The sequence below is a fragment of the Amblyraja radiata genome, chromosome 9 (genome assembly GCF_010909765.2).
Source record: "Amblyraja radiata isolate CabotCenter1 chromosome 9, sAmbRad1.1.pri, whole genome shotgun sequence".
NCBI lineage: Eukaryota > Metazoa > Chordata > Chondrichthyes > Rajiformes > Rajidae > Amblyraja > Amblyraja radiata.
In genome coordinates, this window is record NC_045964.1 from 3,338,573 (window position 1) to 3,365,191 (window position 26,619).

The 26,619-nt window shown below is 45.1% G+C and overlaps 1 protein-coding gene and 1 long non-coding RNA gene across 2 annotated transcripts in view; one reads left to right on the forward strand and one right to left on the reverse strand.

The window, feature by feature from the left end:
* The first annotated feature begins 7,800 nt into the window (after positions 1 to 7,800).
* LOC116976667 lies at positions 7,801 to 25,472 on the forward strand. Its single transcript, XR_004413016.1, has 3 exons — positions 7,801 to 7,983; positions 17,419 to 17,422; positions 25,462 to 25,472. It is a non-coding gene; the product is annotated as an uncharacterized LOC116976667 (long non-coding RNA).
* Positions 11,655 to 26,619, reverse strand: part of degs2 (delta 4-desaturase, sphingolipid 2) — a 44,368-nt gene continuing 29,403 nt past the window's right edge. Inside the window, exon 3 of the mRNA XM_033026504.1 lies at positions 11,655 to 14,462. Coding sequence (XP_032882395.1) covers positions 14,319 to 14,462 — 144 coding nt within the window. The 3' untranslated portion in view covers positions 11,655 to 14,318. The remainder of the gene's footprint in view (positions 14,463 to 26,619) is intronic.

A 26,619-nucleotide genomic window follows, 5' to 3' on the forward strand; every position in this document is an offset into this window, starting at 1 on the left:
AAGTGATACACATATCCCAGTTTGCATTGATCGAGCCGTAGCAGAGATGGTTGAAAGCTTCAAGTTCTTATGAGTAAATATCACCAGCAACTTGCCCAGGCCCAGCCATTACTTCCTTATAAAAGGCCTATCCCACTTTCACGACCTAACTCACGACCTTTTTTACTCGTGGACATTTTTCATCAGGCTAGAAAAACGCCCCGACCTACCTGATGCCACGAGTACCTACGACTAGCATCACGGCCTGCTACGACCTACCTACGACCTACCTATGACCTCCTACGACCTCGTGACGACCATGCTGCGAGTATGAGTCAAGGGCAAACTTGGCAAAGGTCGTGAATTAGGTCTTGAAAGGGGTACAGGCCCTTAAAGCTTAGGAAGTTCAGTATGTCCTCAACAAATCTCACCAACTTCTACAGATGCACCATTGAAAACACTTCATCAGTTGCATCACAGCATGGTTTGGGAACAGCTCCATCCAAGAGCGCAAGAAATTGCACAGAGTTGTGGACGCAGCCCAGACCATCACACAAACCAACCTCCCTTCCATTGACTCCATCTTCATCTCACGCAGCCTCAGCAAGGCCAGCAGCATCATCAAGGACCAGTCGCGCTCCAGTCACTCCCTCTTCTCCCATCAGGCAAGAGGTACAGAAGTGTGAAAACGCACACCACCAGATTCAGGGACAGTTTCTTCCAGCTGTTGTCAGGCAACTGTACTATCACCAATTAGAGAGCGGTCCTGACCTCCCATCTACCTCATTGGAGATCCTCAGACTAGCTTGTATCGGACTTTACCTGACTTTATCTTGCACTAAACGTTAATCCCTTTATCCTGTAGCAGTGCACCATGGACAACTGTGTAATTGTGTTTTTGCTGTTTGGACAGCAGGCAACAGAAAAGCTTTTCACTGTACCTCGGTACACGTTACATTAAACTATCAACTATAGGTTTATTAACAATGTTTGATCTGACTGTAATAGCAATCATTTGTATTACTTAAACTGCATCTTTGAAAAGCATCTTAGTGATTTAGTATCTGTAGAAGGGTCACCTATCCATGTTCTCCAGAGATGCTGCCTGACCTTCTGAATTACTCCAGCACTCTGTGTCTTTTTTGTAAACCAGCATCTGCAGTTCTTTGTTCCTACATTTTAGTACTTGTTTCCTTGCTGCAGAGAAATTGGTGTAATATAATTTATACCACCAGGGGGCGCCACACGGTGGCAGCCTCGCCAACAGTCTGTCTGTCTTTTCGTCTTTTTTTTGTTATTTTTAGTGTTTTAAAAGTTTGTGTTAATGTTCTCTGGGTTGTTTTATGTGGGGGGTGGGGGAGGGGGGAGGGGGAAACTTATTTTCAATCTCTTACCTTGCCGGAGGTGCGAATGTTTTCCGGATTGTATCTCAGGTTGCTCTGCGGCCTAACATCATGGAGCTGGAGGCCTTGCTCGGGACTGACTTTGAGCCCCACCGCGGGGACGTGGACTTACCATCGGAGCTTGCGATCCCTTGCCTGGAATCGACGCTCCAACCTGCGGATTTCACCATCGAGGAGCTCGCAGTTGAGACCGACGTCAGGAAGCACCAACAACACAGAAGGTTTTGACCAGCCCCGACACGGGGTCAGATCGACCGGCGCGGGGGAGATGAGATTCCCCCCCCCCGATGCAGGAGCTTGATCGCCCCGACACGAGGGCCCAAACGCCGCCGGCTACAGGAGTCAAGATCGTCCCGTCAACGGAAGGCTCGAGGCCCCCGACCGTGGGAGAACAAAGAAGGGAAGAGATTGAACTTTTGTTTCTGTCTTCCATCACAGTGAGGAATGTGGAGGAGTCACTGTGGTGGATGTTTATGTTAAAATGTATTTTGTTTGTTCTGCTGCTTTTTATTGATATGACTGTATGACAAATCAAATTCCTCGTAAGTTGCAAAACATACTTGGCTAATAAAGTATTACTATGATTATTATGATGCAGATTATAGATAAATAAAGTAATAGAAAGAGATTGGTAAACTGGATCAATTAAAGAAAATTAGATGAGTCAATTGGACACTATTTAAATATGAGTGTTCAAATGGTATTTATATTTGTTTTCATCATGGAGGAAGACAAGATATTAATGATAACATAGAAACATAGAGACATAGAAAATAGGTGCAGGAGGAGGCTATTCGGCCCTTCGAGCCAGCACTGCCATTCATTGTGATCATGGCTGATCGTCCCCAATCAATAACCCGTGCCTGCCTTCTCCCCATATCCCTTGACTCCACTAGCCCCTAGAGCTCTATCTAACTCTCTCTTAAATCCATCCAGTGACTTGGCCTCCACTGCCCTCTGTGGCAGGGAATTCCACAAATTCACAACTCTCTGGGTGAAAACGTTTTTTCGCACCTCAGTCTTAAATGACCTCCCCTTTATTCTAAGACTGTGGCCCCTGGTTCTGGACTCGCCCAACATTGGGAACATTTTTCCTGCACCTAGCTTGGCCAGTCCTTTTATAATTTGATATGTTTCTATAAGACATTCGCAACTCTGGCAAGGTAAGACATGTAAGATGTTTCTATAAGATAAGAGAGAACTTTTTTAAGACATCAAGGTTCAGAGGTTGGTGGGTTTAGCATGATACATGTTTTTCCATAAATCAAAGGGAAATTGATAAAATAATGTATGTTAAGATAATGATATCTCTCGGACATAATGGTTCTGGAATACTGGAGTCATGCCAAGTAGAAATGAAATCAGCATTTTATTACAAAGGGACCTGAATAACTGGAATGGTTGCTCCTAAGTAGCTAACAATTGACAGTCCTGTGATTAATATAAGCTCTATAGAGTTTTGTTAGATTAGGTTACCAATGGAGATGGGGAAACAAGGGTTAAAATGCACCTTGTCGGCTGCAGCAGTCCCAGGTAGCAAAAGACAAATCGTCTGACGGAGGGCTGAGGTGTGCAGGAAGGAACTGCAGATGCTGGTTTACACTGAAGATAAATGCTGGAGTAACTCAGCGGGGCAGGCAGTATCCCTGGAGAGAAGGAATGGGTGATGTTTCGGGTCTTCAGACTGAGTCAGGGGAAAGGGAAACGAGATATTCTCTAACTTCAAGTTTCCATTCCATCCCCTCTCTCTCCATCCCTCCCCCACCCTAGTTCTTGTAGTAGTTTCACTGGTCCTGGTGAGTCTCGTTGTCTGTATAACTCATTGTCTCCCACCCCACAGCTTCCCTTATCATCATTCCTTTTTCCAATATCTTTTATTCATCTGTTCTATGTCGCCGTTTATTTCTCTCGTTTCCCTTTCCCCCGAAGAAGGGTCTCGACCTGAATGTCACCCATTCCTTCTCTCCAGAGATGCTGCCTGTCCGGCTGAGTTACTCCAGCATTTTGTGTCTATTGACAGAGCCCTTCTTTCCCACTGGCGATAGGGGAAAGCCAGAGAATAAACCAGCCAAGATTTCTTTACCTTCGACTTTCTACTTTAGAGATACAGTTTGGAAACAAGACATTTGGCCCACCGAGTCTGTGCTGGCCAGCGATCACCCCATACACTAGCACTCTCCTACCATAGAATCATAGAAACATAGAAAATAGGTGCAGGAGGAGGCCATTCGGCCCTTCGAGCCAGCACCGCCATTCATTGTGATCATGGCTGATCGTCCCCAATCAATAACCCGTGCCTGCCTTCTCCCCATATCCCTTGATTCCACTAGCCCCTAGAGCTCTATCTAACTCTCTCTTAAATCCATCCAGTGACTTGGCCTCCACTGCCCTCTGTGGCAGGGAAATCCACAAATTCACAAATCTCTGGGTGAAAACGTTTTTTTCTCACCTCAGTCTTAAATGACCTCCCCTTTATTCTAAGACTGTGGCCCCTGGTTCTGGACTCGCCCAACATTGGGAACATTTTTTCCTGCATCTAGCTTGTCCAGTCCTTTTATAATTTTATATGTTTCTATAAGATAACCCCTCATCCTTCTAAACTCCAGTGAATACAAGCCTAGTCTTTTCAATCTTTCCTCACACCTTACCTTACCACACACACTAGGGACAATTTACAATTTTTACCAAAGCCAATTAACCTACAAACCCGTAAATCTTTGGAGTGTGGGAGGAAACTGGAGCACCAGGAGATAAGGCACGCTGTCACAGGGAGAACGTACAAACTCCGTACAGACAGCACCCGTAGGCATGATCGAACCTGGGACTCTGGCGCTGTGAGGCAGCAAGTCTATCGCTGGGCCACCGTTCTATACTACACTGTTCAACTTTCCATATTTCTCTCCCACGTCTAACTAGTAAGTGGATTGTCCTACTTTCCCAGCCCAGGAGCAAAGAGTTAATGGAAGTACTGCATAACGGTCTGTTTACCCAAGGAACAATGACAGATGTCATCTTGCAATGCCAGTCACTCCAGATTAGTTCCTTTTCTAAAAGCAAACATTCGCTAGTGATTGATAAAGCAAATATTTGGTTTGAGCAACAAACCTTGGATGAATAGAGCACGAAGGTCTGGAGGCACAGCATGGTGTCGCAGCGGTGGAGTTGCTGCATTACAACGCCTGAAACCCGGGTTCAATCCTGGTGCTGTCTGTACGGAGTTTGCACGTTCTCCCTGGGACCGCGTGGGTTTTCTCCGAGAACTTCGGTTTCCTCCCACACTCCAAAGACGTACAGGTTTGTAGGATAATTGGCTCGGTATAAATGTAAAAAGTGTCTCTGGTGTAGGATAATGTTAGTGTGCAGGGATCGCTGGTCAGTGTGGACTTGGTGGGCCGAAGGGCCTGTTTCCGCGCTGTATCTCTAAACTAAACTACAGGTCAGGCAGCATCTCTGGAGGACATGGACAGGTGACTTTCTGGGTTGGGTCCCTTCTTCAACTGATTGTGGGGGTATGGGGAAAGGAGGGTGGCAGAGAGGAGGGGCAGAGACAAAGCCTGGCAAGTAATACATTTTACCCCTCTGGGTAAACATGGCCGTCTTATCGCACTGTTTATTGTCCCACCAACGCTATCACACCAGTGCCCTTGCAGTCGCCTGTCCTCCATTGCTCATTACAAGATGGCGGGTCCTGAATCCTGGCCATAGGTGGCCAGAGTTACCCTTGAAGGCCACGTGCGGGCTGCCACCAGCCATGCAGCATTCATTACAGGCTGGGAACTGTAAGGCGGGTGGAAGATGAGAACTAGGCTCATGCACAAGGTAATGATCTGATTGTGTATGTTTCCCACTCTGAGTGGAAGTACAATGCTGACAGGTTTAGGATGGGTCCTCAATTGATCAGAGCAGACGCTGGAGGAGGGAATAAGAGTTTTGGTCATTCATGAGCAGTATTGGTAAAGTCAGCATCTAATGCTCATTCCTCATTAAAAACTTAATGAAAACAGGCATAGATCACATGGGTAGACAAAAGTGCTGGGGGAAATCAGCGGGTGCGGCAGCATCTATGGAGCGAAGGGAATAGGCAACGTTTCGGGCCGTAACCCTTCTTCAGACTGATGTAGGGTGGGGTGAAGAAATGAAGAGGAGGAGCCAGAGGGCTGAGGGAGAGCTGAGAAAGGGAGGAGACAATAAGGGCTACCAGAAATTGGAGAAGTCAATGGATAGACTCGGCTTGTACTCGCTAGAATTTAGAAGATTGAGGGGGGATCTTATAGAAACGTACAAAATTCTTAAGGGGTTGGACAGGCTAGATGCAGGAAGATTGTTCCTGATGTTGGGGAAGTCCAGAACAAGGTGTCACAGTTTAAGGATAAGGGGGAAATCTTTTAGGACCGAGATGAGGAAAAAAAAATTCACACAGAGAGTGGTGAATCTGTGGAATTCTCTGCCACAGAAGGTAGTTGAGGCCAGTTCATTGGCTATTTTTAAGAGGGAGTTAGATGTGGCCCTTGTGGCTAAAGGTATCAGGGGGTATGGAGAGAAGGCAGGTACAGGATACTGAGTTGGATGATCAGCCATGATCATATTGAATGGCGGTGCAGGCTCGAAGGGTCGAATGGCCTACTCCTGCACCTATTTTCTATGTTTCTATGTTTCTGAAGCAGCCGCCCAAAGATACTATAGCTATAGGATCTTTGAGCTGCACCGCTCGGCCCCGCACCTTGCTGTTGGCTGGCGGAGGAGGGAGGCGGTGACGAGGAGTTCCCAACGGCCAAGGCAGCGGGGCGATGTTGGCCGAGGTGCGCTGACCCTCCTTCCTCCATTCCTCGCCCCTCTCTCTCTCTCTCTCTCTCTCTCTCTCTCTCTTGTACGCGCAAAGTCCGGCACCCCGTCCAACTCTTGAACCGATGATCAGCCATGAGAAGGAGGGGTGGTGGTGTCGGCGGTAAGCGAAGGACCGAAGATCGGACAGCTGGCCGGGCTGCCTACTGGCCTGGGCCACGGGCGAGGTGCTGCTGCTGCTGCTGCACTCCATGGGCTGCACTACGTCAGGACCCGACAGTCCCCTCGACCCGAGTAGTAGCAGTCAAATACGGAACAAGGGCGGTCCCGTACAGGACAAACCAATTTAGCCCAATATACGGCAAATACAGGACAGTTGGCAACCCTGGCCTCATGCTTTCTTATCATTCATTATGATTATGGCTGATCCAGTGGCCCAATGTTGATTTCCCACCACTGTATTCCCACCATGCTGAGCTCGAAAACTTCTGAAGATTAATTAGGAAATAGAGACCAACTTGAGACAAAGGATCAGCTTGGATTTCTCAAGAGACAACAGAGGGTTTCAAATACATTTCCATACATGGTAATCAATTTGCAGATGATGTCTGCTGATCTTGTCTTTCCAGTTAGTTTAGTTTAGTTTATTGTCAACTGTACCGTGAAAAACGTTTGTTGCGTGCTATCCAGTCAGCGGAAAGACGATACATGATTACAATCGAGCCAACCACAGAGTACAGATACAGGATAAGGGAATCATGGTTTAAAGTAAGAATTGCTGCTGTCGGAGCAGAGGTGTAAAAGAGTGGAGCGATTGTAAGACGTGATTGCAGATCCACTTCTGTGACCAGCACACACAGAGTCGCCAGGCTTGGGCGCCATCTTGGATCTCCTTTCTTTGCAGAGAAGAAGGCTGGCGAAGGAAGCTTTGGCTGGCGAAGAAGGCTTGATGAGTTCTGACAACGTGCGCCTGTGAAGGACTGATGGTGGAGGGGAGGGTGACAGGGTGCCGATCAAGTGGAATTATTTAGTTCAGAGATAACAGCATGGAAACCGGCCCTTTGGCCCAGTGAATCCATGACGACCATCGATCTTCTTCTTCTTCTTCTTTCGTGTGGCGTGCACAGCCTAAAGTTGTTGGACAACTTGTTCTATTTGATCTTCCGTTTGTGCGCGTCGAGTTGATTGCATTAGTCGAAACAGGGCGGACCACGTGAAGGTTACAATCTTCCACCCCCCGGCCATCGATCATCCATTCACACTAGTTCTATGTTATCCCACTTGCTCATCCACTCCCTTCACACTAAGAGCAACTTACAGAAGGCCAATTAACCTACAAACACGTACATCATTTGGATCATAGAGTCATAGAGTGACACAGTGTGGAAACAGGCCCCTTTGGTACAACTTGCCCGCACCAGCCAACAATGTCCCAGCTACACTAAGAGGAGTAAGGGGTGACCATGGCTGACAAGGGAAGTCAAGGACTGTATAAAAATAAAAGAGAAGATGTATAACATAGCAAAGATGAGCGGGAAGCCAGAGGATTGGGAAACATTTAAAGAGCAAGAGTAGGTAACTAAAAAGGCAATACGGGAAGAAAGATGAGGTATGTCGGTAAGGAAGCCAGAGAATATAAATGAGGATAGGTAGGATTTAGGTATGTGAAGAGGAAATAAATAGTTAAGACAAATGTGGGTCCCTTGAAGACAGAAACTGGTGAATTTATTATGTGAAACAAGGAGTTGGCAGACGGGTTGAACAGGTAATTTGGGATCTGTCTTCAGTAAGGAAGTCGCAAACAATCTCCCAGCTGGAGGTGCTGAAAGAAATGTACATTAGGCAGGAAATGGTGTTCGGTAGACGGATGGGACTGAAGGCTGATAAATCCCCAGAGCCTGATGGTCTGCATCCCAAGGAGGTGACTCTAGAAACCGTGGACGCATTGGTGATCATTTTCCAATGTTCTATAGATTCAGGATCAGTTCCTGTGGATTGAAGGGTAGCTAATGTTATCCCACTGTTTCAGAAAGGAGGGAGAGGGAAAACAGGGGATTATAGACCAGTTAGCCTGACATCGATGGTGGGGAAGATGCTGGAGTCAATTATAAAAGATGTAATAGCGGCACATATGGATAGCAGTAACAGGATCGGTCTGAGTCAACATGTATTTACGAATCGTGCTTGACTAATCTTCTGGAATTTTTTGAGGATGTGACTAGGAAAATGGACAAGGGCGAGCCAGTGGATGTAGTGTACCAGGACTTTCAAAAAGCATTTGATAAGGTCCCACATAGGAGATTAGTGGGCAAAATTAGGGCACATGGTATTGGGAGTAGAGTGCTGACATGGATAGAGAATTGGTTGGCAGACAGGAAACAAAGAGTAGGGATTAACGGGTCCCTTTAAGAATTGCAGGCAGTGACTAGTAGGGTATCGCAAGGCTCGGTGCTGGGACCGCAGCTATTTACAATATACATCAACGATTTAGATGAAGGAATTAAAAGTAACATTAGCAAATTTGCAGATGACACAAAGCTGGATGGCAGTGTGAACTGTGAGGAGGTTGCTATGAGGATGCAGGGTGACTTGGGCAGGTTGGGTGAGTGGGCAGATGCATGGCAGTTTAATGTGGATAAATGTGAAGTTATCCACTTTGGTGGCTAGAACAGGAAGGCAGATTATTATCTGAATGGTGTCAAGTTAGGAAAAGGGGAAGTACAATGAGATCTGGGTGCCCTTGTACATCAGTCACTGAAAGTAAGTATGCAGGTTCAGCAGGCAGTAAAGAAAGTGAAAGTTGGCCTTCATAACAAGAGTTGAGTATAGGCGCAAAGAGGTCCTTCTGCAGTTGTACAGGGCCCTGGTGAGACTACAACTGGAGTATTGTGTACAGTTTTGGTTTCCAAATTTGAGGAAGGACATTCTTGCTATTGAGGGAGTGCAGCGTAGGTTCACGAGGTTAATTCCCGCGATGGCGGGACTGTCATATGTTGAAAGAATGGAGCAGCTGGGCTTGTACACTGGAATTTAGAAGGATGAGAGGAGTTCTTATTGAAACATATAAGATTAAGGGATTGGGCATGCTAGAGGCAGGAAACATGTTCCCGATGTTGAGGGAGTGCAGAACTAGCGGCCACAGTTTAAGAATAAGGGGTAGGCCATTTAGAACGAAGATGAGGAAAAAAGTTTTCACCCAGATAGTTGTGAACCTGTGCAATTCTCTGCCTCAGAAGGCAGTGGAGGCCGATTCTCTGGAGGCTTTCAAGAGAGTTAGATAGAGCTCTTAAAGATAGTGGGGTCAAGGTATATGGGGAGAAGGCAGGAACGGGGTACTGATTGGGGATGATCAGCCATGATCACATTGAATTACTTTGCTGGCTGATCATCAAAAATCAGTATCCCGTTCCTGCTTTCTCCCCATATAATTTGATCCCGTTAGCCCTAAGAGCTATATCTAACTTTCTCTTGAACACATCCAGTGAATTGGCCTCCACTGCCTTCTGTGGCAGAGGATTGAAGCGGTCAGGGTTTAACTCGGGTCTGTGACTTTGAGGTAGCGGCTCGGGATATGGGGAGAAGGCAGGAACGGGGTACTGATTGGGGATGATCAGCCATAATTACATTGAATAGGCTGGCTCGTAGGGCCAAATGGCCTATTCCTGCACCTATTGTCTATTGTCTACACATTTGTTTTGGATGGTGGAGCTTAACTTTGTAGTTGTTTTCAATGGGAGTTACTTTATTGCAGGATGTTGAGAGCTCCATCACAAAATGTAAACGTAAGCGAATAAAGGAACAACTGCAGTGGTATGCACCCACTGCTGGACTATTAATCACAGTACATCTTGTGATTCAGCGCACATGTAGCATTTATTAATTCAATAAAATGGTGATCTTCTAGTGTTGAGCTACAATCGCAGAAGCAGTCATGCCCTTCAATACTGAGGGAGGAGGTTGAGGAGGATTCCTAAAGTATCCATTCCCCATAAGCAGAATGCATATGTAATAATACACAAGACAACTCATTGCAACGTCATTTGTATAATTAATTTTATTTAGATTAAACTTTCATTTTTTAATTTGCAAATTGAATCACTTAAGTACAGAAAGTCTTCATTTGTGTAACTTCCATAAGAAATATTAGAAAGATATCCTGATTTTAAAGAGAAATCACATTTTAATATTAGCAGAATAGATTTTAACAGAAAAAATATACTCTCAAAAAATATCTACATAATCTGTTCTCATAGGTTTTTACTGCTCAGAGAGTGCCCAAGAGGACAAATTAGATTTCTCTGAATGAAATGCTCCATTTACAATTAAGATGTAATTAGAATGTAGATGCTAGTTTACACTGGAAATAGACACAACATGCTGGAGTAACTCAGTGGGACAGGCAGCATCTCTGGATAGAAGGAAAGGGTGACGTATCGGGTCGAGGCTTTTCGTCAGACGTCTGAACAAGGGTCTCGACCCGAAACGTCACCCATTCCTTCTATCCAGAGATGCTGCCTGTCCTGCTGAGTTACTCCAGCATTCAATGTCTAGCTCCATTTGCGAGGCTGGCTGTGATTTACAGACAACATGTTCATATCAAGCCCAACGCTTGCTTGCATCCATTCAGACAAATCTAAGTTAAAAACAAATCTTTATCACCCATTAAAAATCAGACAAACAAACCATAATATCACAAACTATTAGGACATGATTAGGATCTTCCCGATTAGTCAAATAATAATTATCAAGAAAACAATTTTATATTCTCAATGATTCTTACTATTATATCCTTATTATTGGCAAACAGAAATCATGGTACTTTAATTGGTCTGCTAATTTATTGAAATCTTGCGTTTTGTGCTTTATTATAAGCAGCAGCAGCCATTTTACACAATTAATTATTGTGGTCACATAAATGAATCATTGGGAGAGATGGTAGGAAAATAGTTTGCTTGAGGAAAGTGAGATGCATGATAAACACCATTAAAATCAATGTTCAGCTAATTTGTCAACTGACATGTAGACACAAGGAACTGCACATGCTGATTTACCCCAAAAACCAAAGTGCTGGAGTAACCCAATCATTGCCAATCACCCCCTTCCCATTCCCACATGACCTTTCTGCTCTTGGCCTCCTCCATGGTCAGAGTGAGGCCACATGCAAATTGGAGGAACATCACCTCATATTCCACTTGGGTAGCTTGATATGAACATTGTATTCATCAATTTTAGGTAACTAACCTTCAAACACTTGTCCCCCTCTCTCCTGTGCCCCATCTAGACACTTACCCATTTATGTTTAAGAAGGAACTGCAGATGCTGGAGAATCGAAGGTAGACAAAATTGCTGGAGAAACTCAGCGGGTGCGGCAGCATCTATGGAGTGAAGGAAAGAGGCAACGTTTCGGGCCGAAACCCTTCTTCAGACGTTGCCCATTTCCTTCGCTCCATAGATGCTGCCGCACCCGCTGAGTTTCTCCAGCACTTTCGTCTACTTACCCATTTATCCCTTTTCCCTTCTCCCCCTGGAAAAAAAATAATTTGCTTGAGGAAATTGAGATGCATAAATGCCATCAAATCAAAGCTCAGCTGACTTGTCGACTGAAGATGTAGACTCCTTCCATCTATATTCCTTCCTCTGGCTTCACATTTCATGCTTCTTCTATCATTAGCTCACACTCTTGGTCCTTTCATCTCTGGCCTTTGTCCAACCATGTGCTAATCAAAACCTCCCCTCCCCTCACCTGTATCCACCTATCACTTGCCAAACTTTGTCCTGCCCTCCACCACCTCTCTTCCAGCTTTCTCACCCATGCTATAATCAGTCTGAAGAAGGGTCCCAACTAGAATCATCAGCTATCCAGAGATGCTACCTGACCTGCCGAGTTACTCCAGCATTTTGTGTTTTGTTCTAATCCTATATTCCTTTGAGTTATATTATGCAAAGAAATGCATGCATTAGTTACTTTCATAGTCCCAGAATCCTGAGTGTCTCACACACAACAAATTAAAAAAACAGTTCATGAAACTCCTAAGATTAGGTCATTCAAGCTAGCAGCACCTCCCCAAGGTCTATATAATTAAGGTGGAACATTGCTGGGGTACTTATGCTGTTCACAGATTCAATACATCTCAAATTCCTCCACAGCCTCTGACTCAGTTTAAGCCTAGTCATTGTGCAATGGATTACTAATAGAAACAAACAAAATATATGCAAACATGCTGAATCATTATCATTCAGATTGTACCTGTCAAAGGTTCAGCTACTGATATTGTTATAATAAAAAGTACTTCATCGCAGAGTGAAATGTAAGACATTACAGATACAGGTAGTTCAATTTAAAATATTTTGATTTACAAACTTCATGTACTTGGATATTTGGGCAGAATCAAATACTTCTAAAAACATTGTCACAATCTACGACTTCATTAGTCAGTGAAATAAATCAATTACTCATTTAAACAATGATTTAGTCAAACCAGTCTCTATTACTGCAGTCTGGTCCAAGAAAGATTCATCAGAAGAAATCTCATTGACTATTGTTGGTGAAAGGTGTGGAGTTATAGATGAAGATAGACACAAAATGCTGGAGTAACTCAGCGGGACAGGCAGCATCACTGGAGAGAAGGAATGGGTGAAGTTTCAGGTCGAGACCCTTCTTCATGGAGCATAGGTGATGCTGATCGCATGCTTTGTGATAACTCTTCCATGTTCCAATTTTTTTATTTGATCAGAATTTCTTTCCTAAACTTATTGGCCATCTGAAAAACTAGAAATGGGGCAGAGGAAGGTGATCTGATTTTTTTTTTGCTGATAAAATTAGTATTGGTTTATTATTGTTACTGGTTACAGTGAAAATGAAAATGTTTGTTTCACGTGCTATCCAGGACAATCGCACCATACACGAGTACGTCTGATGTTGTAGAAAATAGTGCAGAATATAGTGTTACAATACAGAGAAAATGCAGATTTTAAAAAGTGCTAGAGCCACATGAGGTAGATGGGAAAATTGGGAATTTGTCCTTAGCAAATGAGAGTCGTAAGTCTGGAAACAACGTTCTTGGATCTTGAATAGGTTTGGGCCACTAGGTAGTCGTGAATGAATCACCTGGTTTAATGGCAACATGCATGCCTTTGTGAATTTCTTGCCCGTCACAGCATAGAGGCTTTGTCAAATTGAGAGATCCTCATTTGTGTTAATGAGATAAGTAGATGTTTTAATGCCAGTGGGGGCATTGCTGATTAGCAGCATTCTCAGCAGAGAGGATCACTATTAGGATGCACTGTGTACCATGCGATAACTAATAGATAGCTTTATCTTTCACATAGAGAGGCAAATTATGTTAACTGCCGGCAACTTACACAAGGGTTTCTCGAAACTGCTGGTGTGAGAAAATGCAGCAAATGCCTTAATCCTGATGTTAACCCTTTGCTGTGTCGTATAGTTGACTCATCCACGTTACTAGACTACAGGGACCGACAGAACATCGTAAACTCTACACTGATGCATTTCATGAAAGACACGTTACGTGACTTTATAGGCTTGGTGGTTTTGTGCAAGGGCAGGGTTTAAATGTTGCAGCTATAAAGCGACTCCTGTCTCTGGTGTAACATTTGAATCAGTCCGTATGTTTGCCTGAGCTGAAGAATGTAGTTTTACTGTTTAACAGTGCGTCTACACAGGGCTGGAGTGTGGGTATCAAGGGGCTTTAGTGCACACTAGCGCTGTCGATCAAATGGGACCTCACCTCACAGCCAACAGAGCCTCTCCACCAAGAGTCTCGTTCTGTTGCATGTCAGAGTCTTTTCACACCTCAACACAATGTCAATATGAAGCCAACTTTGTCCCCCACCCCCCCTCCCCCAAAAAGTGGATCTATACTATTTTTAGTGGTTAAAAATACATTGCTGGATCAACAAATAGAATCGGAATTATTTTGCGGAAATTTGTGGTAATTTTGGAACTTAATTGAATGTCATTGTCCAGCAGATCATTTGACTTTAATATTAAAGAACTGTTGGTGCTAATAAATATTATGAATCTAAACATTGACTTCATTCCCATCCTATGCACTGATGAACCTGATGTCTTTTTATTTGCTTTAACTTCTGATGCCAGGAACCACAGGATGTTGTTCTTTACTCCCACTCCTCTCAGTTCTCGTTCACGAGCTTGCACTCCCTCTTAATCCTGGTGTAAGGGCCAATGCTGTCGTCAAACACAAAGTCCCAGAGCACGCGTACCCATGAAGTGTGCTGGGGAAGGTGATCGTAGTACTCGGGGGCAATCTCCTTCACCTGCAGCAGAACAACAAAGGATCCGTTAAAACTAAAGGAAAAATTCAAGATGCAAATTTCATTTCAGAGATAGTATATATATACTTTTTTTTTTAATTTAGAGACAGTGCAGAAACAGGCCCTTCGGCCCACCTAGTCCACACCGACCAATGATCCCAGCACATTAACAATATCCTACACACACTAGGGACAATTTTTACATTTATACCAAGCAAATTAGCCTATAAACCTGTTTAAGAAGGAACTGCAGATACTGGAAAATCAAAGGTAGACAAAAATGCTGGAGAAACTCAGCGGGTGAGGCAGCATCGATGGAGCGAAGGAAATAGGCAACGTTTCGGGTCGAGACCCTTGAAGAAGCCCATCAAGTCTACTCCGCCATTCAATCATGGTTGATCTATCTCTCCCTCCTAACCCCATTCTCCTGCCTTCTCCCCATAACCCCTGACACCCGTACTAATCAAGAATCTATCTCTGCCTTAAAAATATCCATTGACTTGGCCTCCACAGCCTTCTGTGGCAAAGAATTCCACAGATTCACCACCCTCTGACTAAAGAAATTCCTCCTCATCTCCTTCCTAAAAGAACATCCTTTAATTCTGAGGCTATGACCTCTGGCCCTAGACTCTCCCACTAGTGGAAACATCCTCTCCACGTCCACTCTATCCAAGCCTTTCACTATTCTGTACGTTTCAATGAGGTCCCCACTCATTCTTCTAAACTCCAGCGAGTACAGGCCCAGTGCTGACAAATGCTCATCATAGGTTAACCTACTCATTCCTGGGATCATTCTTGTAATCCTCCTCTGGATCCTCTCCAGAGCCAGCACATCCTTTCTCAGATATTGTGCCCAAAATTGCTCACAATATTCCAAATGCGGCCTGACCAGCGCCTTAGAGCCTCAGCAGTACAACCCTGTTTTTTGTATTCTGGCCCTTTGAAATAATGCTAGCATTGAGTTTGTTTTCTTTACTACCGATTCGACTTGCACATTAACTTTTTGGGAATCCTGCTCCAGCACTCCCAAGTCCCTTTGCACCTCCGATTTCTGGATTCGCCTAGAAAATAGTCTGCACCTTCATTCCTACGACCAAAATGTATGACACCACACTTTGCGACACTATATTCCATCTGCTACTTCTCTGCCCACTCTCCCAACCTGTCCAAGTTCTGCAGAGTCCCTGCTTTCTCTATACTACCTGCCCTTCCACTTATTTTCGTATCATCCGCAAACTTGGCCACAAAGCCATCAATGCCCTCGTCCAAATCATTAATATACAACGTGAAGAGTAGCGGCCCCAGCACCGACCCTTGTGGAACTCCACTAGTCACTGGCAGCCAACCAGAAAAAGCCCCCTTTATTGCCACTCTTTGTCTTCTGCCATCCAGCCAACCTGTTAGTATCTGCCTGGACTCTTGATGAATGTAAGCAGGCAATTAAGTTGCACAGGAAGAGTTGGTAACAATTCCGGAGATGCTGCACCCAACGTAGCAAGAGGAACCATACAGTAACTGTATCTAATGTCAAACTACAGGAAAAAGTCTATTAAAACCAAAATAGAACTAGGAAGTGTAGAACTAGGAAGAAATTCAGCTGGAAACTGTCCCTCCCCACACATAATGCTGCTTAAGATAAGTAATTTGGATCAAGGCTGAAACACATTAAGTGTAGAAACAAGAAAATGCAGATGCTGGCTTACTGAAATGCGTGAAGCTGGGGTAACTCAGCGGGACAGGCGGCATCTCTGGAGATCATGGGTGGGTGATGATTCAGGTTTTTGACCTTGCTTCAGAAGGTGGAAAAAAAAGCCAATGGGAAATATCACCTATCCATGTTCTCCAGAGACTTTGTGACTTTTTTAGTTTGCCCGAGGCAAGTTCAGGATGAAATGGGGTCTACACCAAACGTCACCTATTCTTTTTTCATTTCTACAGGGATGCTGCCTGACCCACTGAGTTGCTCCAGCATTTTGTGTCTATCATCAGTGCCGTATAAACCAGCATTTACAGTCCCTTCCTACACACTGATCTGATTCCTGTTGGGTCCAGACGGATATGGGGTTGTAGCCATCATCTGAAAAGTCAGTCGGCTATTGGACCAGACAGAGGGAGGAAAAGCAGCTGTTTCTCAGGACACCAACGCTCTGGAGCAGAGCCAGGTCAGAGCCCGCCTCCCGCCTGCCTCGTTTATAATCACATGACAGGGCTGCCAACTCTCACGCATTGAGCGTGAGACTAACGCATTTGAGGAAATTCTCACGCTCTCACGCTGATGACAGATGTTCTCACGCTCAAAAAAATATTTTTAAAATATATATGAATAAATAAATAAAGTCACACTCCTCCACACTCACCAATGAGAATAGTTTTCTGTCGGCGTGTTCCCCGTAAAGAACGAGCAATTGAATTGGCTTAAGCCATCGCACACTATTTAAAATGGCAATGTGGACAAAAGCTGGAGAAACTCAGCGGGTGAGGCAGCATCTATGTCTGAGTTTGATCCTTCTTCAGACTCAAGCATTCCTCCAGCATTTTTGTCTGCCGCTCTACAGATGCTGCCTCACCCGCATTCACATTCCCGTGCAGATGGTGCGATAGATCCCAGCACAGACCCCCCCAGGGCCGGATATAGATGAAGAGAGGCCCTAAGCTATTTCACTTGTGAGGCCCCCCCCGCTCCCAATCCCCCACCCCCACGACTAGAGGACCATGACTACCCGACAGTGACAGTGTGACACTTTTTGATCCTACTGTATGTTGTCATTAAACAGTTGGTTTTAAAATACATATTGGATTCACTGCGGAGCGAGCGATGCCTTACCAGGATCGCCGTTTGAAGCTCTGGAGTGTTGGGCCTGCGGCAGGGATGGGGGTTGGGGCCGGAGGAAGGCAGGTGAGTGGACTGAGGCCGAGGCGATGTCTGGTGGTGGGTGGTCAGGGGGGAGGGGGGTATGAGGACTGTAGTGTGGGTGGGGAAGAGCTGGGGTCACATGGTTTGAGAGGAATGGGGAAGACCCAGTTGAACAGCCACTGAGATTACCAGGGTTAGGGGGCCTAGCACTAGGACCCAGCGCAGTCAAACCCAGGGGAGTGGGAATCTGCAGCGTGGAAACTTCAGGCCCGGTGCTGAGTCCAGGCTGCAGGTAAGTCGACGGCTGCGGGCTGATGGAGGGCGGTGGAGTGGCCAGGGTCAGCGGGCAAAGAGTAGGAGGTCCCGGTGGGCGGATGGTCAGTGAGGCAGCGAGGTGAGTAGGCCCCTCTAGATTTTAAGGCCCTAAGCTTAAACTTGTCTAGCTTATACGTAAATCCGGCCCTGGATCACCACCCCCCCCCCCCCCGAGGCACAGCTCCCACCCTCACCTACGGCAGCTCTCTCTGTGTCCAGTGGCCGCTCTGTCCACACCCCATGGAGTTTTAAGCCCGGCCCGGAGCCAGGAGTGGACCGGGTGAGTGGGGGCGTCGATGCCACCTCCGGAGCCGCGGGGATGAATCTCGGGCTATAGCTCCGCCCTGATGCCAGACCCCCGGGTCACTGACCCTCACCTCCCCCGGACTCCATCTGACCACAGAGCACCTGGGCCGGCCTGCATTCCCGGGAGGGGGGGAGAGAGGGTAATGCTCCCCAGACATCGCCAAGTCTCCGCTCACTCCGGGTGTTGTCGCCGCTTCACTGACACACACACCCTTACACACACACTGGCACACACAAGGTTTAAAGGGATATGGGCCAAATGCAGATAAATGAGACTAGTTTAGATGGGGCATCTTGATCTGCATGAATAAGTTGGGATGAAGGGCCTGTTTCCATGCTGTAAGACTATGACACACTGTAGAAAGGGTGCAATTGCTCTGGAGAGGATCCAGGGGCTATTTATGAACATATTGGCAGGGCTGGAATTTTTGTTTAAGATTTGCTAACTGGGATTGTATTCTCTGCAGCAACGGAGATGAAGAAGAGACTCAGTTGAGGTGAATAATATTATGAGAATAGGACCTGTTTCGCTTAATAAAGAGTGTAAGAAGGAACTGCAGATGGTGCAGATAGATACTAAAAGCTGGAATAACTCAGCAGGACAGGCAGCATTTCTGGAGAGAAAGAATAGGTGATGTTTCGGGTCAAGACCTTCAGACTAAAGAGGTTGAAAACCAGCAATAAAACACAATGACTGGAGATGTGTGTTATCCAACTAAAGGCAGTAATCAGAATCATGTGTACATCTTTATAGACGTGACACCATAATAAATATTACAGAAAGAAAATGAATGGGGTGGCATTGTGGCGCATCAGGAGAGTTGCTGCCTTACAGCACCACAGACCCAGACTTGATCCTGACTATGGGTGCTGTCTGTACAGTATTTGTACCTTCTCCTTATGACCATATGGTTTTCTGTGGAAATTCCAGTTTCTCCCACATCTGAAAGAAGTGCAGGTTTGTAGGTTAATTGGCTTCTGTAAATTGTCCCTGGCATGTAGGATACAACTGGTGTATGATAGATTGTGGTCGGTGTCGACTTGGAGGGCCGAAGGGCCTGTTTCCATATATATGTTTTACATATATCTTAATTTCATTGAACCATATACGGTTGAATATGTGGCATTATTTTTGTCTTGTTTCTATAGTCAAAGGGTAAGGTTAATTGATTTATTTGTGCAGACCAGTTATGGAAGTCGGACTCCTCTTGCCTTGTTTCTATGTTTTTGTTTCTCTATATCTGCATAACAGTATGAATTATAATCTGATTTCCATACAGGAATATACTAAGGTCATTCATGTGCTGCACCTGTTGATCAGAGCCTGACTCTACTGTGGAATGTAATTAGGAATGTAATTTAGCCTAACCTTATTCACACCTAATCCAATTTGAAGCATAAATGTTGCATCAAGTGTAAGTTAAAAAATATGCACCAGATTCCACAATTTCAAACTGAAAAATGCAAAAGCTTCCTACATTGGGAGGGGGACACACACACCCTCTCCCATCCCCACTCCCATTGGACAGGAATAATTTTATTACTGCAGCACTTTGCCACACTAATGTTTTCACCGAGGAGTAAATATTCCGTAGACAGTTAAACCTCAATGTTAATGTCACTCTCAAGGTAGACACAAAATGCTGGAGTAACTCAGAAGGAGAGGCAGCATCTCTGGAGAGAAGGAATGGGTGATGTTTCGGGTCGAGACCCTTCTTCAGGATGAGGACTTCAGTCTTTGGACTTCAGACTTCAGGTTGCCTGACCCACTGGGTTGCTCCAGCAATTTTACACTCTCACCCAATGTTGGCAGCCCTGACATGAACAGCTACTGTTGCTGTCTAATAAAACACAAATAAAGTTGATTCAATCCTGTTAGAGTCTATTGTTAGCTTTTTCATAGGCACACAAGCTTTAACACTCCAATATAGGATTGAAGGTTTTAAACGTACTCATCTGGGTATCAAAGGAAAGGGTGAGCAGGATTTATGGTGAAGTGATGCAGGGAGGCCACAGGTACATTATGCAGCCATTTTCTGGATGCTACAACAGTTCCTTAGTCACATGTGTGGAGATACAGTGACACTATCCAGTCAACTGATGGTGTGCATGAGTGGAATAGATCCTCTTCTGGAACAGCACGCGGAGAGTCGCCACATTTCAGCCCCATCTTGCAACTTCACAGTCTCTGTAAAGCCTGATCTTGGCCCAAGGCGACGTGCAATTTCTTACTTTCTCACTTTAAGGTCCGGTGTGAATAGTATTGGAAGCAGTGGATCGAGGCCAGCTCTGGAGACATTTTAAACTGACCCAGACTCCAGGCCCTGAGCCCCATTACAGGAGAGAGGCAGTTTTCACAAGTTTAGAAACATAGAAAATAGGTGCAGGAGTAGGCCATTCGGCCCTTCGAGCCTGCACCGCCATTCAATATGATCATGGCTGATCATCCAACTCAGTATCCTGTACCTGCCTTCTCTCCATACCCCCTGATCCCTTTAGCCACAAGGGCCACATCTAACTTCCTCTTAAATATAGCCAATGAACTGGCCTCAACTACCTTCTGTGGCAGAGAATTCCACAGATTCACCACTCTCTGTGTGAAAAATGTTTTTCTCATCTCGGTCCCAAAAGACTTCCCCCTTATCCTTAAACTGTGACCCCTTGTCCTGGACTTCCCCAACATCGGGAACAATCTTCCTGCATCTAGCCTGTCCAACCCCTTAAGAATTTTGTATGTTTCTATAAGATCCCCCCTCAATCTTCTAAATTCGAATTTCATAGAGTACTCCCTCCATTGGAAAGGAATCAGACCCAAACTACATGCAGAGAATGCACAACCGAGAAGAGAGAAGAAACTGGTGATTTGTTCTCGACTTTGACAGTGTCACACTGAAAGTAAGCCAAGTATATAATAAGAGAGAGAAATGCATTGTTCTTGTTTACACTTGGCTAGTTTTTCCAAGTACCCCACCCAACAAAAAGAAATTCGAGCTGGATTGTTTGAAACCAAGCAACTGGCACTTCAGTCGAATAAATATTCACAAAGGTTAAAAGTAGCAACCTACCAAATTAAATTTTTACTTTTTATTAAACTCTGTAGAATTTGACAAAACAACAATGGACAGGTGCTGACCAATAGTCATAGAGTGAGGAAACAGGCCCTTCAGCCCTTCAAGCCCCAGCTACACTAGTACCACCTGCCTGCCTTTGGCCCAGATCCCTCCAAACTTGTCCTATCCATGTGCCTGCCTAATTTTTTATTAAAAGTTGCAATAGTCCCTGACTCAGCAACCTCCTCCGGAAGCTCGTTCCATACACCCACCACCCATTGTGTGGAAAAGTTACCCCTCAGATTCCTATTAAGTCATTCCCCCTTCACCTTAAACCTACGAGTCCCATACTCTGGGAAAGAGACTGTGCGTCTACTCGATCTATTCCTCTCAAGATTTTATAGAATTACTACAGACTGTTGGACGTAAAGGATATGGTGGGCCTGAGGTGGTGCGGGAGCAGAAAGATCTTAAAAGTGACAATGTAGAAAGAGAAAGAATTAGAAAAGCATGTGGGATCCTTAGTTTTATTTTTAATAGACCAAGCGGGACCCGTTCCCCCAACGCAATAATCCACCACTCACCTGTTCCCCCAACGCAACCCATTTCCACCACTCACCCATTGCCCCAATGCATCCCGTTCCCCCAACGCAATATTCCACCATCCTCCTGCTCCCCCAACGCAACCCATTTCCACTCATCCATAGCCCCCAACTCATTTCCCCTCATCCCCCAACACTCCCTCTCCCTCCTCTTCACCCTCCCTCTTCTCTCGCCTCACCTCCTCCCCTCTCCCTCCCTCTCCTTTCCCCTGCCCTCAATCACTCCCTACCACAAAAACAAGGAAGTTATGTGAACCCATTATAAACAACAGATTCATCCGCGGAGCATACAATTCTCAACTCCTTAACACAAGTAACAAGCGGTGGCCCGAGAGGCAGTACAGCAGGAACAGAGTAGAGGGGGCTTGAAGTTGAAGGAATCAAGTTATGTGGACAGATTGGAGAAGCACTTGCTAATAAAGTGTAAATTGCTAATGATGCCATACTAAAAGGTGTCAGAGTCAGCACCAGACTGTGTGGGAACTAATTCTAGAAATTACATTCAAAATAAACTGCTATGGTGGAATAAATGTTAAAGGATTTTCAATTCAATTATATATCTGGTGGCTAAACTAAAATACATCCCAAGAATCCCAAAATGGGCAAAATATCTCCAGCATGTGATTTTGATTACGCAATAAATAATTGATTCATCAAAACAAAGAATTAAAAATTTAGAATTTAGGGACAAATTCGTTCCCTTCTCCCTCAAATGTCCACACGATTCACACCTCCACTGTGGCGATCCACAGTTCAGAATAAAGTGGTCTGAATAAAGGATACAGAATAACGTCAGGCTGTTGTTCATTGACGACAGCTCGGCATTCAACAGCCTCATCTCCTCCAAACTGGTTACCAAGCTCAAGGAACTTGATCCTCGACAACAAAGCACAATGAGTATGAATTGGCAGCAACACTTCCTCCTCAATAACTATCATCAAAGGGGATCCTCCAGACTACGTGTTCAGTCCCCTGCTCTACTCACTCTATACCCACGACAGTGTAGCTAGACACAGTTCCAACTCCATCTTAAAATTTGCCAACGACCTTGTTGGACGAATTACGGGTAATAAGGAGCCAGAGTACATGACCAGAGTACATGAGGGATATTGATAATTGGATTGAATGGTGTCAGAACCACCACCTTTCTCTCAACTGTGGGTACTGATTGGGGATGATCAGCCATGATCACAGTGAATGGCGGTGCTGGCTCGTAGGGCCGAATGGCCTACTCCTGCACCTATTGTCTATTGTTTATAACAGGGGTGGGGAACCTTTTCATGTTGGAATGCTGCATTAACTTAGCAGTAATCTAATAAGGCCACATCCAAGAAACTTCAATTAGATATACTTCAAAATGTACATTATTTTGTTAAAATAGCCCTCATGACTTACTAATGTTTTAATTGTGGCCGTCAGTCGGGGAGGACTATTTCGTTTAATCTTCTTTTACTCTTTGGTATTTTAAATACATTTATTTTAAGATTAAAATAAAAATAATAAGACGAACAAAAACATTAATAAAAATAAAAGGATTTGTTCTACAAAATTTGGATTCATTCAAACGGTCGCACTTAATGGCCTAGAAGGCCGCATGCGGCCTAAAGGCCGAAGGTTCCGCACCCCGGGTCTATAACATCAGCAACTCCTAGGAATGGATTGTTTAAGAAGGAACTGCAGATGCTGGAAAATCGAAGGTACACAAAAAAGCTGCAGAAACTCAGCGGGTGCAGCAGCATCTATGGAACGAAGGAAATAGGCAACATTTCGGGCCGAAACCCTTCTTCAGACTGATAGGGGGTGGCGGGGAGAAGGAAGGAAAAAGGAGGAGGAGCCTGAGGGCTGAGAGGAGACAGCAAGGGCTAACAAAATTGGGAGAATTCGATGTTCATGCCCGCAGGATGCAGACTCCCCAAGCTTAATATGAGGTGCTGTTCCTCCAATTTCCGGTGTTGCTCACTCTGGCCATGGAGGAGACCCAGGACAGAGAGTTCGGATTGGGAATGGGAGGGGGAGTTGAAGTGCTGAGCCACCGGGAGGTCAGGTAGGTTCTTGCGGGCCGAGCGGAGGTGTTCGGCGAAACGATCGCCCAGCCTCCGCTTGGTCTCACCGATGTAGATCAGCTGACATCTAGAGCAGCGGATGCAATAGATGAGGTTGGAGGAGATATAGGTGAACCTCTGTCACACCTGGAACGACTGCTTGGGTCCTTGAATAGAGTCGAGGGGGGAGGTAAAGGGACAGGTGTTGCATCTCTTGCGGTTGCAACGGAAAGTGCCCGGGGAGGGGGTGATACGGGAGGGAAGGGAAGAATTGACAAGGGAGTTACGGAGGGATTGTTGACTTTAGAAGAGGTAAGCCAAGGATCCACAAATCTGTCTTCATCGATAGGCGGAGAGAGTCAATGATTTCAAGTTCCTGGGTGTGCATATATCTGAAGATCTGCGCTCGGCCCAGCACATTCAGTATATATTCTCTTGAATTTCTACAGGTGTATTTTGGAGAACATATTGACTGATTGCATCACAGCCTGGTTCAGCAACTCAAAATGCCCAGGAATGAAGATTACAAAACGTTATGAACACTACCCAGTCCATCATGGGTACTGACCTCCCCACCACCGAAGGGATCTATAAGAGGCACGGTCTCAAAAAGGCAGCCAGCATCATCAAGGACCCACACCATCCTGGCCATGCTCTTATTTTCACTCCTGCCATCAGGAAGGTCCTGTAGGAGACTGAAAACCCTGACCAGGTTCAGGAACAGATTCTTCCCACCAACCATCAAGCTCTTGACCCTACAAAACACCAACTAAACTTGGAGCTGTAGATTGTCTTGGTTGCACTAAGAACTCTGTACTTTCTTTTTGCTTACTATATGTTATAGAGTGATAGAGCGTGGAAACAGACCCTTCGGCCCAACTTGCCCACACCAGCCAACATGTCCCAGCTACACTAGTCCCACCTGCGCGCGTTTGGCCCATATCCCTCCAAACCTGTCCTATCCATGTACCTGCCTAACTGTGTAGGTCCTGCCCATGTTAGACTTCCCAAAATGTAACACCTAACAATTCATAGAAACATAGAAACAAGGTGCAGGAGGAGGCCATTCGGCCCTTCGAGCCAGCACCGCCATTCATTGTGATCATGGCTGATCGTCCCCTATCAATAACCCGTGCCTGCCTTCTCCCCATATCCCTTGACTCCACTAGTCCCTAGAGCTCTATCTAACTCTTAATTCTCTGCATTAAATTCCATCAACTATTCCTCAGCCCACCTGGCCAATCGATCAATTTTTCACAACCATCTTCACTATCTGCAAAACTACCCACTGTTGTATCATCTGAAAGCTTGCTGATCTTGCCATGTATGTTCTCATCCAAATCATTGATAAAGATGCTCATAGATGTTATCTAGGGGCGCTATGTTTACAGGGCTGTTGCAAGTAAGAATTTCATTGTTCTGTTGCTGGTACAGATGAAAATGAAACACATTTGACCCTCAAAGTCACTCAAAGTAAGCGGGAACTTCACACAGCAGCATTTAACTCACAGCACGAGGCATGCAACATATCACAATTCACATGCATCAGTAAGTCACTGTGAGAAACAAGCATCATGGAACAGAATGTGATTCATGGGTGCAAGTCTCTATTTATGAGAAACTGCAACAAAACGTCAGTCTGAACTTAGAGAGAAGGAATGGGTGATGTTTCGGGTCAAGAACCTGTGAGCTTTGTCAAAGGTTACATCCAATAGCGAGTATAGGAGCAGGGAGGTTCTACTGCAGTTGTACAGGGTCTTGGTGAGACCACACCTGGAGTATTGCGTACAGTTTTGGTCTCCTAATCTGAGGAAGGACATTCTCGCCATAGAGGGAGTACAGAGAAGGTTCACCAGACTGATTCCTGGGATGTCAGGACTTTCATATGAAGAAAGACTGGATAGACTCGGCTTGTACTCGCTAGAATTTAGGAGATTGAGGGGGGATCATATAGAAACTTACAAAATTCTTAAGGGGTTGGACAGGCTAGATGCAGGAAGATTGTTCCCGATGTTGGGGAAGTCCAGAACAAGGGGTCACAGTTTAAGGATAAGGGGGAAGTCTTTTAGGACCGAGATGAGAAAAACATTTTTCACGCAGAGAGTGGTGAATCTGTGGAATTCTCTGCCACAGAAGGTAATTGAGGCCAGTTCATTGGCTATATTTAAGAGGGAGTTAGATGTGGCCCTTGTGGCTAAAGGGATCAGGGGGTATGGAGAGAAGGCAGGTACAGAATACGGAGTTGGATGATCAGCCATGATCATATTGAATGGCGGTGCAGGTTCGAAGGGCCGAATGGCCTACTCCTGCACCTATTTTCTATGTTTCTATGTTTTAATTTTTTCATATGCTAGACAATTTCACATCGGGTCGAGACCCTTCTAAAGAAGGGTTTCGACCCGAAATGTCACCCATTCTTTCTCTCGAGAGATGCTGCCTATACCGCTTAGTTACTCCAGCTTTTTGTGTCTATCCTCAGCTCTACAATATCTCCAGCCAGTACTGATAATTCCAATTAATATCCTATGAATACGCTTTAAGAGCCACTAATCTCATACCCTTTAAACTTTAATCACCTTGACATCTGGTTGACAACCAGATTCTGGTCCAAGACTCCCATCCACTGTAACTTGATTAGCCTTTTAATGACACTTGTTCCAAGTATCTCACGTTCCATCTTATCAGCAATTTCTTGCACAACTACAGCTGTTGTTCCAATCCTCCAGGGAACTTGCCGAGTTGCTTTCTCCAAATAAATCACAGACTATTCACCCAATTTGCTCGCTGAGTACTGCAAATATGCCCGAACCTCAGAAAAAAAAACAATATTGCTTTCTATACCCTAGCCCAACCTCAGTCTGCCCAACCGTACCCAGAGTGGATTCATTGTCACTTCAGGATAACACACCACTGAGCAAAATCATTCTGCATTGACCAATGTAGCAATCCACTCACGATGGTTAAGCCCTCCGCAGCCTTACAATACATTAT